Source organism: Podarcis tiliguerta, assembly GCF_965153285.1.
Source record: "Podarcis tiliguerta genome assembly, chromosome: 13".
NCBI classification, from domain to species: Eukaryota; Metazoa; Chordata; class Lepidosauria; order Squamata; family Lacertidae; genus Podarcis; species Podarcis tiliguerta.
The window spans coordinates 23,274,622-23,289,370 of NC_139546.1; the positions used below are offsets into that span (position 1 = coordinate 23,274,622).

The following is a 14,749-nucleotide window of genomic DNA, read 5'->3' on the forward strand; positions in this document are numbered from 1 at the left end:
CTAAGCGGTGGTGCTCTATTTGTTGGCTAAACGGGGTTGCCACCTTTTTCCATATAGGAATGATTTGGCATTATCCCGCATGAATTTGTCTCATCCTCTTTTAAAGCCATTCAAGTTGGTGGTCATCACTGCCTCCAGTGGCAGCATGTTCCACAGTTTAACCAGTGTCGGATTACCAAATAGGCAGAGTAGGCACTGTACTATGGGCCCTCACGCCTTTTAGGGGCTCCATGACAACAGATCAAAATCATCTTGATTTGATCTTGAAAGAAAATTACAAAAACGTATTAGGAGATAATTTATGAGGGGAGGCCCCTGAAATTTCAACTGCCTAGGGGGATCCACAGGGGTTTAACTCAACCCTGAGTTTAACCATGCGCTGCATGAAAAGTTATTTTATTTTATCTGTTCTGAATCACCCAACATTCAGCTTCCCTGGATGTCCACAAGTTCTAGCGTTACGAGAGAGGAAGACCAGGTTTTCTCAGCCTGCTTTATCCATGCCATTTTGTGCTTACCAGTTTGGATATACTCCGGCAGCTTTACTTGGAAACAGGGCCACTGTCCCTGGGACAGAAGTGGTTGTCCAGATCAGCTGGAACAATCTGATCTGGTCTCTAATCAAAAGACCATTTACTTATCAGCTGAACAGAACAGAAACATGAACAAAGAGAAAAACAAAAGCCACAAAAGAGGACAGAGACGTGCCTAGCATTTGTGCGTGTTAATTTACACATATAGATGCCAACTTTGAAATCATTAGTATAAGAAAAATAGAAATACAATACATCTTACCGTAGAGGGGAAGACTGTAAGCTGGTGACCTACTCTACTCGCCAGAGGCTAACGAATGACGGTCAACTTCAGAGCTCCTGCTTGCTCTTCCTTCCCTTCTTAGCATTCTTTATCATTAAGCTGGACGTGAACCAGGGCAGCACTTTCATAGGGGCCTCCGTTACATAGAGGACTGCCCTCTGTGAACTAGGCCACCTTGCCCACTGTAGCAGGAAGGCAAAGGCAGCAGTGAAACAAGGCAGCTTCTCCCTCAGGTGGCCTCAGGTGAGGGCACTGTAGCGGGATCCAGACAGTTTGGACCTGTGGGATGCAATGGGCTGGGGCGTTCTTCCTGCACAAGCCCCATTGAAAGGAATGAAGCCCACATTCATACCTTACGTGTAAAGCATTCCCATGCAACTTTAAATAGCCATGGCTTCTGCCAAAGCATCCCGAGAGCTGCAGTTTGTTAAAGGTACTGAGAGTTGTTAGGAAAGGCCTATTCCCCTCACAGAACCGCTGTTCCCAGAGTTCCCTGTAAAGAGGCAGTGATTGTTACACCCCACCCTCTGATAAGTGTAGTCCTGGCAGGGGAATAGCAGGTCTCCCTCCTAATAACTCTCAGTACCCTTAAACTACACTTCCCAGAATTCTGTGTGAGAAGCTTTCACTGTTTAAAGCTGTACCACAGTGCCTTAAAACTATGGTGTGAATGTGGCCTAAGGGCACTAAGGAGCTTTCGCATGGCTCTTTTTCATTCCAATGTGGTGGGTGGGTGGGAATGCCCTAGTGGATTGGGCCCTGCGCCAGTTAGTTGAGGAAAGCTGCCGTTTGTGCATTTTCTACCTCAGGCACCGACCATAATGCCTCGGAGCAGCTCAGAGCGGGAAACCTGGGTGTGGGAAGAACCACAGTGAGCCCCAGGGCGTTCTCTTCCGAGAACTGTTTTCCAAAATGGCTCCCTCAGATAGCCAGAGATGGCCATGGCCTAAAACTTTCACTGCAACTCAAGCCTTTGGGTAATCATTCTGAACAATGTGGGATTTACTGCAGCTGGGCTGCTGTCCATCTCTGCATGCTATTCTGGTGATGTGGGAAATGTAGCAATTGGCAAAGTGAGTGAAATAGGCTCTTCTCCTCTGGCTCCTGTGAGTTGGGCCCTCAAGGAGAGGATGGCTTCTTGTCAGACATTACCACCATACCCCAGGAAGTAAATGGCCTGTGCCCCAGCAAATTGTGTGCTATTGAGGGAGTAGCGCCCTCATTCATTCAATCAGTCAAAATTCCCAGATTAAGAAAAATAGTAATATCATGGCAGCGAACAGCAATAAAATTACATCCATAAAACCAATACAAAATGCACCAGAAAAATCAGATTTAATACTTCAACATAGCTAGATCACCCCTTGGGGGGAAGCATGGGTGAGCAGGTTTGCCAGAGCACTATGCCAATCATTTGCGGATTCTTTTTTCAGTCAGCTGAGTCACCCAGAAAGTCTTCCGGAATCTTCTGTCTCAGTTCAGCTCATCTGTTTGTGAATTCCCAGATGGGAATAAACTCTTCACCCATTCCAGTTCTGTTTAAAATCTCCCTTGACCAACTACATGTTTTCTGCAGCCCCCTTGTGGGGCTCAGGAGCCCAGTTGTGTCACCCCTTGCTTGCAGAGCTGGCAGCCTCTCATCCTTTTTTGAACATCTTCCATTGTGAAGTGTTCCCTCAGCCTCCTCTCCCCTCCTTTGGGCAGCTACTGATGCCACCCCTGGTCTCTGAGCTCCTCTCCCTGCCCCATAGAGAGGTGGCTTCTCACACTGTCCCACAGCGGCCTGGAACTTGTTTGTCCATTCCCAACAGCAAGGGCTGGTGGACTGGCTAGCTGGGCTCCCTCACCCACTTGCTTGCTTAGTCCGAGGCCGCCTCAGCTCCTGGCAACCAGCACCCCCTGACTAGCTCCAGAGGCACCATTCACCTGGGGAGCTTGTAGCCAGGGCTGCTGCAACAAAGAGCCATACAAGCCCTTGGGAGGCAGAGACACAAGAAGGCATCAGAGGGAGGGAAGAAAAGAGGGACAGAGGCCAGTGTTGCCCACGACACCCTGACCATCCTTCAAGGCACCCCAGGGTGTCATGGCACACTGATTGAAAACCACTGGCTTAAATTATTTATTGAATAATTACTTCAACTTATACAACTACTGGTCTAAGGAAAATAAAGTAAAACTATGTAACAGATAATTATTTCTCCTCTTTGCTCTTTAGCCATTTGGGCAAAGTAACAGCCACATCACTTCTCTCCCCTTTGGAGTCTGTCTAATTAATAAGTATGTTGCTAAGGAAACCCTGTTGCTGGGGGAAGACCTGTTATTGGGAGAAAACTTGTTGCTAGGGGCAAAACTATGTAAGGATCATTTCAAGTCTACAGTACACTAACAAGGGTGAGTTCTAAGCAGGTTTCAAAATTCCAGTAGGTGCCTTCCTGATATTTACTGGAAGTACATTCCAAAGGGCAGGTGCCACCACACTCAAGGCCCTGGTCTGAGTGGATACAAGATGAACCTCAGTAGCATAAGACAATACTCAGAGAATGTTACTCCTGAGGATCAAAGTGACCATGCAGCAGTATGCAAAGCAATGGGATCCCGGAGGCCTTAAGTTGATCATGCCATTACATGCCCATAGGAATACCTTAAATGTGGCCTAGTGGTACATCAGCAGCCAATGCAGCTCTTTCAGTGCAGGCAGGGCACCTCCTTCAGCAATTTTGCTGCAGCATTCTGCACCAGCTGCACCTTAGATATCTGCACTACTTATCACCGTGTGTGTGTATGTGTGACAGAGGGACAGCCGCCTCCAGCCTTGCGATCAGTTAATCCTTTCATTATTGATGCTGCTCCCCCAGATTCCTTGTTGTCTGTACAGAGATTGTGAACTTTGTAAATAAGAGAACAGAAGGCTGGGGGAAGGGACAGGGATAGACTTTGGTTGTTCCCAGAGGCAGCAGGCCCTACTTTCCCCCTGGAATGCCATTTTTGAAGAGAAAACAACAAAGTGGTCTTGAGGCACCTTGAAGACTAGCAAACTTATTATGCTGTCTTCTTATGTGCTACGGACAGTCCACTTCATCAGATGTACAAAGCCTTATCCCAAATTGCAGATACATAAACAGATGTCTGGGTGCACAGGAATATAAAAAGTGAAGTTAAAATGCAGAAAAGTACAGCCAATGGTGACTACCTATTGAGCAGTAGTAATTCACAAAGCAGTTTTTGATGACACAGACACCCTGGCATTGGTAACTGGCATATAATGTGTTAAGAGTCCTTGGCTGCATTTCAATCCACCAATGCCAGCGCTGGTTTCACATAGCAAGGACCTTTGCTCCAGGATTGCTGCTTTTAAGGTCATTTCCAGAGTGACCTGGGAAGGTCGAACAGTTCCCCCGCAGTCTTTTGGATATTGCCATTTCTGAACTATGCATGGCAGGGCATCTTCCCTCTGTGCAAGAGTAGGTTTCCTGACAAATTACCAGGAACAGGGGTCCCTCTATCCACCTTCTGCCATCCTCTCTGCATCTAACCCAGGTGCCTGAGGGTTTATATGGGGAGCGGCATGTATGCAGTGATAAGGGCTCCTTTCCTTGCTTTGCATCCTCCTACTATTATTAGGTGTGCGGGTCACATTTGTGGCTAAAGCTCAATTGCAATAGCGGTTGTATTAAACTAATTCAGCACGAGGAAGAAGAACAGCCTAATGCTTAATCTTTCCCCAGGACTGTCTGGACAGAGCTCCCACCCTGCTTCAGGGAAGACGAGACCAGACTGGTTTGCAGAGGGTGATGTCATTGACTGGCTAGACAAAGAGGAATTGTGGGAGGCACCAGCTGGGGAACCCCGAAGGGAAGAAGGCTAAGAGTCAGGGAGTTGGTGGCGGGACAACAATGAGTGGTCAGAGGAAGAAGACTGAGAGGAGCAGGTGTCAGAAGCTGAAAAGGTAACAGGGCTTGGTGAGCAGGGGGAGTCTGTGGCAGAAAGAAGTCCAGAATCAGAGACAGAAGCAAAGGCTGCAGGGCAAAAGGCAGAGATAAGTCAGGCTGCTGAAGGAGCCAGGGTGTCCCCCCTTCTTGCTGCAACAATCTCCCCTCCCCACTGCGCTCCCAAGACCAGAAGCGGTATGAAGAGGGAGGAACAGACACAGATTTGCAGGGCTAGTCTCAGGTTGCTTGGAAGAACCTGGAAGGGGGCGATTTAGGCAGCTGTGGGAAGGCAGGGACCTCCAGCCCCTACAACTGCCTCATAGGGGCAAGACCTACTGAGAAGAGCTACTGTGCCCATTGGGCTGGTGCTCTTGAGCTGATCTTGTTTCTTCTAATGAAGAGTTTACTTTATGTGATTTATTTATGACACCAGCTCTTGACAGACAGGATACACATCTTTCCCAGAAAATCAGGTTTTGGGGGAGTAAGGAAAATGATGGGGAAATGAAATGCTGAAGAATTTTCACAAGGGCTTTTCTTTAAAAATAAGTAAATCACAGACTGATATGCAAACGTGAAGAACTGAATGTTAAGGTTGAAAAAATGAGGAACCGAAACAGAAGAGATTTGCCCTTCCTTACAGTCTGCCTGGAAGCAACCGCAAAGTTATAGCTGCAGTGATTCCAGCTCTCCACACGGGAGCAGCACTTCACCTCTTCCAAAAATAGTGGTTTTTACAAAATTTGTTCCTCTCCAGCTTTGCTAGATCAGAAATGATGGGAAATGACAGCTTGGGAAATCGGGGTGGGAAAATGGTTTATTATAAGGAGACACTTATAATAAACCAGACTGGGGCTTCACCCCTTATCAGATCACACCTTGGGGGGGGGGGGCAGACATCCTTTCTATTTGTTGTATTTTTATATTCTGTTGAAAGCTGCCCAGCGTGGCTGGGGCAACCCAGCCAGATGGACAGAGTACAAATAAAAAATGCTGACGATGATGAATCTATCGAGCCTTTTCTACTTTTTGCATCATAGCCACCAAACAACTGTGACACTTCCCCATTACAGGTTCTCTGCTCCCCGCTCCCCCCCCCCCCGCCCCAGTAGTGGCCACCTGCAAATCTCCAGACAAGCAAACACAAACACCTGCAAACTAGATGCCTTCAGGAAGAATCAATGATACCCTTGGGGGTATCATTGTTTCTTTCTTTGCCCCCAAGAACCCATGTACCTTGCCCCATGCTACAGTGCTGTATTCAGACCTGTGCAGTCTCAAATATCAAAGTTGGTCCATGGTGCTGGAGGGGAGATAAAGATCTGGGCCAAAGAAGGTTCCTCACTACTATTCTGCTGGATCCATCTTTTACCTGCCCCCTCCCCCAAGGAAAAAACTTTGTGTGTGTGTGTGTGTGTGTGTGTATTTCATCAGTCTACCTGGGACAGAATGACTCAGGGGTGGGATTAGGAAAAGAGAAATAACCAGAGGGAGTGGTACCCATAGCACTGTCTCACAATTCCAAATGTGCCAACCCCCCCCCCCCAAGTTAGTAACCTCTGTTTGCTTATTTATGGACTAGCACTTGAGACCCTACCTGGCAGGATGCATGAATAGCTTCAGCATGAGAAACTTGAGGCATCCTTTTCAAGTATGATGCAACAAACACAAGGGTGGGATCCTGGGTGCTTCCAGACCGATGCTATTTTCAGGAGGGATTCAGTCCCATAGCAGGCTGCACAGTTTAGTTGTTTGGGAGGTCTCCTAATCTCCCCTCATCTCTGATCTCCTTCACAGAACTAAAATCGCCAGAGTTCCCTGGGAAGAGGACTGGCTGTTAACCCATTTTAAGTCTGTGGTGTGGAAGTGCCCCAAATCTTCTGAACACACACATAAAAACTTACTAAAAGTGTACCTAAAGCACTTAATAATCTCATTTATACTTCTTCCAAAATATCCCCCCCCCCACCTTTAAAAAGTAAAAAGATAATGGAGTGAGGTAGAAACATAGTTAAACGAACAAAACTTAACACCGCACCAAATAGTTCAATCTTGTTTATACGACTACTCTGAAGTAAACCCTGGCAATTTCAATGGGACTTACATCCATGTAACTGTGGACAGGGTTCCACTCATCACCTCAATACAGTTTTGGCCCCACAGCACAGAAAAAACTGCAGCCCCTCATCTATGCATGTGGACAAAAGATCCGACTCATCTCATCTCCAAGTCAAATTGCTTTCGAACAGACACTCTCTCTCTCTCCTCTCTCACACACACACATACACACACAAGCCACTCTGCTTTCTCAGCTCAACAAACACACCAAGTACCCAGTGCTTCAGCTCCAGGAGAGAAATGTGGTGTTAAGGACATTTATTTATTTATTTATTTATTTAAGAGAAAGTTTAAAGCCTGTAGATACAGCAATAAAATATACAAAACATACTATTAAGATATTTACGCTCTGGGGAGCAGTTAGCTATAGAGGGGAAAAATAGGAATTTTTTGGCGGTGGTGGTGAAACTTGGTACTAAGAATTTGGGGTATATAAGCTATTTTGGAATGCGGGCAGCTTTGCACTAGTTGGAACACTTTCTAAGGCTTGGCATTTCTGAAGGAGGCAAGTTCTCTTCTTAACACCAAGGGCCTGCTTTTCCTTCCAAAGGTTGCTGAACTACAACTCTCATGAGCCCCAGCCAGTGTTCCAGGTTGAGGAAGTCTGGTGTAGGCAAAGAGATCAGTCTGACAGCTCTGACCATGAACTGCCTCCTGTTAAGCCAACACCTCTAAGTAATACTGGAAAATACTTGTTGCATCATTCTCTCTCGGCGCCGGGAGAGCCCACTGGGCAATTGCAGAGTTGAAAGGGCCCTTAAGGGTCACCTAATCCAAACCCCCTGCAAAGCAGGAATCTGTAGCTGTGATTCCTCCTTCCTTTGGGTTCCCGCCCATCTCTACAAGGCTATGATTTTATGAACTCACACAAGCCCAACAGCTGAGACTTACAACTAGATTATCAGCATCTGAGTTCTAGTTTTCCTATGCCGGACTGTCAATTGTTATCTCAGGCAAGCAACAGCAGACTAGCATCAGGTACAGCTCAGGCTTAAGCCCCAGAAGGTAGAGAGAATGATTGGGCAGGTAGTAATAAAACATATTACAGCTGAGAGTATTAAAAAACGGGAAAGCGTAGGAAATGGGCAAGCCAAACAAAGCACGGTTTGGGGTGGGAGAGGAGAGGAGAGACGCTGGCAGGAACCTTTTTTTTTGCCTCTTTGCTCCTAACGCAACAGCTAAGATGAGAGTGCAGTGGCTAGAATCAGGAGACCCGGGTGCAAAGCCTGACTTACCCAGAAAGCTCAGGCCTATTGCTGCCACTAATCTACCTCACAGGAGGAATCATTCTCATCCCTAACCTACACCGCAAGGTTGTTGAGAGGATAAAAGGATGAGGGGAAAAGGAAGGGGCGGAGGTTTGCATGCTGCCCGGGGCTCCTTCAAGGAAGGGCAGGATAAAAGTGCAATAAATAATAATTAAAAAAAGAAAGAAAGATAACCGGAGTGAACAGATCTCCAAGTGTGAGTCTAGCAGTTGAGCTCTTGACTCAGCTCGGTTGCCTCATCTGGGCTTAAGGGCCAAAGAGAAGAGCTCTCCGCCGTCCCCAATGACCTGAAGCCCTGCCTAAGAAGAGAGAGAGAGGGAGGGAGGGAGGGAGGGAACTGAGTGATAATTTCGGTGACCTGGGTCAAATTCCCCACTTCCACCACGGATTGCTCCGTTAACGGTGAGCACATAATTCTAACAACCTTCGTTCCCTATCTGTAAAATTGGAATTAGCCAAAAGCTGGTGGAAAAAAAGTTATTTTTAAAATAGAAATTCCCAGAGCTGGCAACCCAGTGCAAAGTGTGCACAGGTGTCCAATGCCCCTGGCATTTCTCTAGCCCTGGGGAACACAGGTATCTTACCTTGAAGGGCTGCTGTGCTAGGCCTACATTCACCTTCGCATCATTTGGCAAGTTGTTTTTTTTTTAAAAAAAGCAGAGGTAGGCCAGCGAGAGAGGAGGGAGGGGCGGGAAATGGAGCTTTAATATGGGCAATGAAACAGAAAAAAATTGCACCAATACCTAAGAACGTTACCCCCACAATTTCTTCTTCCTTCCCCTCCTGCCTACACTTGACAACACGACCTGTCGAATAGACTGGGTAAAAACCTTGGAAGTTGGCATGAGCTGCACAAGCAGCCTTTTGCGGCATGCAGCAAACATGTACAGGAGGCCAGCTATGTGGACATGAAGAGGCACTTGGTCTAGCGAAGACAAACAGAAACACCCCTTATACAAGTAGCTTTTATACATGAGGGAGAACTATTTTGTTTTTCTTCTGGGGGGGAAAAAGCCCATCTAAAATTAAGCAGGGCTTTCCCTCCAGTCACGCGAGCTCAGGCAAGGAGCTGCTGGCGATGGTGTATTCGAAAGCGGCTCACGACGGACGCACAATCAAACGTCTCCAGCTGAGGCAGAACCTGGGTGCCCATTGGGCTCCATCCGACAATGCAAGAAGAAGAAGAAGGTGTTTCTTGTGCCAGGGAAATGCAGAACCGATCAGCTGCCCGGGAGGAGTCCAATCACATGGGAGAGTTGGCGCTCTCAGCGGCCATCTCCATGTCGAAGACTTGCAAGGACTCTGTGGGAGATACAGAAAGAGAGTTGAATGGATGTGATGCAGTTGCTGAAGCAGGGATCCCTGCCAATGTCAGACATGGTTCAACATCTCCTGGACAGAGGACAGATTCCCAGCCTGCAGCACGCTCAAGGTTCTGCATATTCCTCAATGACGTGCATAAGCAAAATAAACTGTAGATATGGCTGTAGGATTCTGTTCCTTGAGATCTCCAAGCTTCTAGCCTTATGCTTGCAAAGACTGTCTTCAAAGCCGGGCTGGAGAACCTTGGGCCTGAGGGTCAGATATGGCCTCACTTATCTCTCCCCCTCTCCCCTTTCCACAGGACATACCCTTTGATGGCTATACTTTGCATCCCAAATATTTTTACATGACTGTAACGTGTCCTTGAACTCTAATAACACCACCTGCTGACCTGGATGGAGTGGGTGTAGGAACTAGCCTACTCCACAAAGGTAAAAATCCGCGCTCGTCACTTTGTCCTCTCCCACCCACCACTTCTGTGGAGCTCTTGGGAGGCAGCACAGAAGGCAGTGCAGCCCCCAACAACAACACAACCATTGGAGGAATCCTTTCTGTCTGGGATCAAATTGTGGTTTGCGATTCTAGTTCAAAGGGAGTGCTCAGACAATAGTTCTCTGGGTTGGACGCAACAAGAAACCGTGGTTTGATTAAAACAGGAAGGCAATGAATTAAGCTGCAGGAGGAGGAGGGTGTGTGTGAGAGAACGATGCTTGCTCACGATCCACTAAAATCAGAGGCGCTCGGACTTGTGGAACCTACGTTGGCAAGGGTTGAAAGCTCAAGTTTCAGTAACCTGCTTCTAGAGGGCAGTCTGGATGCAGCCTCGTCCTGTCCTTTCCATAATAAGATGCACGAGAGCAGAGCCCGCCCCCTTCCACCAAACAAAACAGCACTGCGGACCACACACTCACCAAACTGGCCACTGGCGTTCCCCTCTGCTCCTTCACCATTACTGCCAAAATGGATCAGAGATTCGAGGGTGCGGGGTGACATAGGCAGTTCAATAGTACTACTGCAAGTGGTTCTGGGAAAGACACGTGGGGAGGGGGGGGTAGAGAAAAAGAGGAGAGGGTACAGAAGAGAAGTACAAGTTATAAGTTGTAAAAGCCCCAAGGTCTCCAGAACCACCAAACTCTCCTCTGCACCATGGAGTATAGAGCTTTGACTCAACGAAATAAAACTCAACCTATATCTTTATGCAAACGTGTGTGGCTGTGCGTGTTAGTAACTTTGATCCCTCCTTCTCTCTCTATGCCTTATATCTTTAACAGGAGGTGCCTGCGGGATTTTGTTCCTCACTTGTGCACTGGGTGCAGTGGCATGGTGGTCGGCGCATTGAACCACTTCCTCTCTGGGCACTTTTCCACCTGTGCTTCAGCTATTTCTGAAGAGAGACCTCTTGTTTCCAAAGCACAGGTGAGGGAGGGAGCTCGGCTTCTCAGGAAGCCCCAGCTAATTGCTGTGCAGGACCTCTGGAGTCCCACCCAACCCTTTCAACGCGGGAAATACTCACGGGGTCACACAGATGAACTTGGTCTTCAGATATGGAGCAGCACCTGTTTTTGGGGTGGGGAAAGAGGAGAAGGTATTTGATAAGCTGGTGTGTGCCGAAGAGCAGCAGGGGCACCTCCTCTTCAATATGCTATGACTCTGAAACCCTCTCCATAGAGAGGATTTGAAGGTGGGAGAGGGAGAAAAGAGGGGAACTGAGAATTGCCCCCAAACTATGGTAGGAGCCAGAGGGGAGGGGGTGCTGCTGCTGCTGTTTTTTGGGCTTCTTAACCGCTAGCAACGTGCATATTCTTTCCAGAAGCATCAGCAAACAATACAAAACTCACAGTGGCCATGCCAAACTTCAGTTTGAAAAAGTTCTTGCCTTCACTCCTCTTTAGTTTTTAAAAAGCTGCAAGTCAGACTTTAGCCAACAATGACAACTGGCAGCAATTCATATGGGCTTTTTTCCTGGCTGTTCGCTTTTTTCACCAACCCGTTATGGTCACAAAAGGAAGAGTTGGGAATGTAATCAAAATAAATGACCCAAGCCCCCTGCATTTTGGAGAGGGTGGTAGAGGACGCTAGTCACATTTATTAGCAGTGTGAGACCTTTTTGTGGAGGAAGCCAAAATCCAAAAATGTCGCTGTAAAGTGGAGAACCAAAGGGCTGGATCAAGCGCGGAAAGCCAACAACTACCTGGGTCAGTGACTTCGGGATGCTCCTGGCTCTCAGGGCGGCAGTATTTTCCGAAAGCCTCCTCCTTGGGGATATCGGGATACAAGTAGACAAGTGGGGAGACCAGGATGTTGGTGGCATCCATGATCTTATAGCCCATGATAATCTCAGCAAACGACATGCTGTTGAGCTGTTGCTTGGTGTACGGCTCCACTGACTGGATTTGTGTCTTCCCTACAGCAAAGGGTAAACAAGAGATTTGATCAAAGGGGAAAGTTGTTATTTGCAAGGATAGCATGAACAGGAGCACACTTTCTTGCTCAAATGAAGGGAACCAGAGTCACATCAACAGCAAAGCTTCACCAAATCAAGGTAGTTGAAAAATATTTCTAAAACACAAGACAGACCATCATTGATGGGCCTGTCCCCTAATCATTGGCTGAGCTGCTATGGTGTCACTGAATGTCCATTAATGCTACTTAGGAGTGTGCAACTGATGACTGGTACAACTTCTGGAAGAAGTGAGGTGTCAGTATGGGGTAATTTAGGATCAGAGCATATACTTTGCCTGCAGAACGATGTAGGCTCAATCTATGCCATCCCAATGATTAAAGGATCTCTGCAGGGCTGAGAAAGACCTTTGCGTAAGAGGGAAGGGCCATAGCTCAGCGGTAGAGCATCTGCTTTGTGTGCAGAAGGTCCCGGGTCCAATTCTCAGCATCTCCAGGTAGGGCTGGGAACGTCCTCCACCTGACGTACCTGGAGCACCATTGCCAGTCCGTGTAGACATCACTGAGCTAGATGGACCAAACCTCTGACTCTGTATAAGGCAGCATTCTTCATTCCTTTGTTGACTGGCACAACAGTCTGGACCAAGTACTCTGAGATTTACCTGGATTTGGTATAAGCAGGGCTGCAACGTGTGAGCAATTAACCGGGTTCTAAAAACGGTTAATTGGCTAAAAAGCTGCACACAATTAACAGGGCAGATCTTGTTACAAACACGATTTTTAATATGAGCGCTAACAAAAACTGCTGGTAGCACAGAGGCCTTTCTTTCCAAGGAAGAATGTGTCCTTTTCTCGCCTGCTACGATACGTGCGTGCATCATTCGAAAAAGGAAAATGGACTTCAGAAGAACGCAGCTTTTACACATAGGCAAACATAATTAATAGATAAAAAGGAAGATCTGGCTTCAGCCCTAAGCATAAGGCAGCTGCAGTGGCATTCCTTACCGCTGATGTCCTTCTCCACCCAGGTGAAGGTGATCCCACCCTCCTTGCTGCTCTCACTGAATCGCAGCAGGAAGGTGCCGGGGGGCTTTGTGCTCAGGATCGCTCTCTCCCGCTCCTTGCTGATGAATCCCATGATGTATCTGAGGAGGAAGGAATGGAAATATGAGGTTTTTATTGGCTTCCTTTCCTTTCCCTTGGCCCACCAAGCCCAACGTCAGGAGCCACCAAGAAGTTCCACTGGAAGGTTAGCACAGGGATGGGGAGTCTGCATCCTTCCAGGTAAGGATGGATTCCTATCAACCCTAATTCAGCATCAGACAGTGGCGTAGCGTGGGTTGTCAGCACCCGGGGCAAGGCAAGTAATTTGCGGCCCCCCCCCCCCACTGCACTGTCCCTCCCCCAGATAGTCCCTCGCTCTCTCTCCGCACTGCACGCCTGGCACCCTCCCCTCCACAGTGGGCGGTGACCCGGCGGCTCGGATCAGATTCGCACTGTTGCGCCCGGTGCGGCCGGCCCCCCCTGCACCCCCCATGCTACGCCACTGGCATCAGATACAGCGGGGTTTCCCGAACTTGGGTCTCCAGCTGTTTCCGGACTACAGTTCCCACCATCCCTGACCACAGGTCCTGCTAGCTAGGGATGATGGGGGCTGTTGTCCAAAAGCAGCCGGAGACCCAAGTTTGGGAAACCCTGATCTACAGGGCTGTGGGCACAGCATCTGTTTTGCATGCAGAAGGTCCCAGATTCAATCTTCAGGTAGAACTGGGAAGAGAGGCCCCCTCCTGGAAATCCACTGCCTCTCCATGTGTAGACAACACTGAGCAAGATGAACCAATGGTTTGACTCAGAACAGCTGTACCTTGGTTTTCGAACAGCTTAGTTCTCAAACATTTTGGCTCCTGAACGGAGCAAACCCAGAAGTAACTGTTCCAGTTTGCGAACTATTTTTGGAAGCCGAATGTCCAACAGGGCTTCTGCAGTTGCTGATTGGCTGCAGGAGCTTCCTGCAGCCAATCAGAAGCTGCACCTTGGTTTCTGAACGTTTTGGAAGTCGAACAGACTCCCGGAACGGATTCCATTCGACTTCTGAGGTACGACTGTGTAAGGCAGCTTCCTATGTTCCCATCAGGAATAATGGAAGCTGGGAGCCCAACAGCCACTACAGGGCCACATGTTCCCCATTCCTGCTCTCCGACTTGTTAGGGCTTCTTTGTTTACTGGCTAGGCAGAGTGGCTTCTTGGGGAGAGAGAGAGATGCTGGCAACAGCGGCGACGTCTCTGGCAGATGCTCACCCTTCGTTCCACAGGGCCAAGATGTACTTCTTCACCAGGTCGATGATGTTGTCCAGCCAGACCCAGAAAGAGAATCCTTTGCCTGCCATGTTCTCCTGCAGCGATAAAAGCAAAGGTTCCCCCCGCGTGAAAAAAACAGCAGGCGCACCTTGGGCCCCACCCAAGGCCGCACCTAAGCTTTCCAGAAGCCCCTACCTTGCAGAACTTCGCCCATGTTATCTGACATCCGGAGTAATTGACGCCAGGGCCTGTAGAGTGAGAGGGAAGAAAAGTCGTTAAAGAGAGCTGGTGTAGTGGTTTGAGCCTCAGGCGAGGGCCTGAAGGGCCAGGTTCAAATCCCACCCATCCCCACCCCTCAGCCACCATTGGAGCCAAGGCATAGAGGCCAAGGCCCCTTCAGCCCCCATTTGAGGGGGCTGCACCCCTAAAGTTGTTGGGCATTGCCATTCAAATGGTATGCGTGCACCGCATCATGTGATTTATTATGGGGAGGGGGCCTACTTGCCCCCCCCCCCCACATATTTTGTTCAAGTTGGCACCCCTGACAGCCACAAAGTACACTGGGGATCTTGGGCCAGTTGCTGCTTCTCAGCCTTA

The 14,749-nt window shown here is 48.4% G+C and overlaps 1 protein-coding gene and 1 long non-coding RNA gene across 11 annotated transcripts in view; one reads left to right on the forward strand and one right to left on the reverse strand.

The window, feature by feature from the left end:
* The first annotated feature begins 343 nt into the window (after positions 1–343).
* On the forward strand, positions 344–8,777 carry LOC310662044. The gene is made up of 2 exons (XR_014504222.1): positions 344–6,157; positions 6,194–8,777. It is a non-coding gene; the product is annotated as an uncharacterized lncRNA (long non-coding RNA).
* The window catches only part of STAT3 (signal transducer and activator of transcription 3), a gene marked incomplete at its 3' end in the record, with an annotated part of 39,735 nt that continues 32,090 nt past the window's right edge, over positions 7,105–14,749 (reverse strand). For 6 of the 10 annotated variants that reach the window (XM_083408595.1, XM_083408598.1, XM_083408599.1 and 3 more), the window contains 7 exons: positions 14,348–14,400; positions 14,153–14,247; positions 12,860–12,999; positions 11,643–11,858; positions 10,968–11,010; positions 10,366–10,478; positions 7,105–9,433 (listed from right to left, as the gene is read on the reverse strand). In XM_083408595.1, coding sequence (XP_083264721.1) covers positions 9,375–9,433; positions 10,366–10,478; positions 10,968–11,010; positions 11,643–11,858; positions 12,860–12,999; positions 14,153–14,247; positions 14,348–14,400 — 719 coding nt within the window. Of the gene's footprint in view, positions 9,434–10,365; positions 10,479–10,963; positions 11,011–11,642; positions 11,859–12,859; positions 13,000–14,152; positions 14,248–14,347; positions 14,401–14,749 lie in introns of those variants that run through there. The other 4 variants (XM_083408602.1, XM_083408604.1, XM_083408603.1 and 1 more) reach the window with 2 other exon arrangements.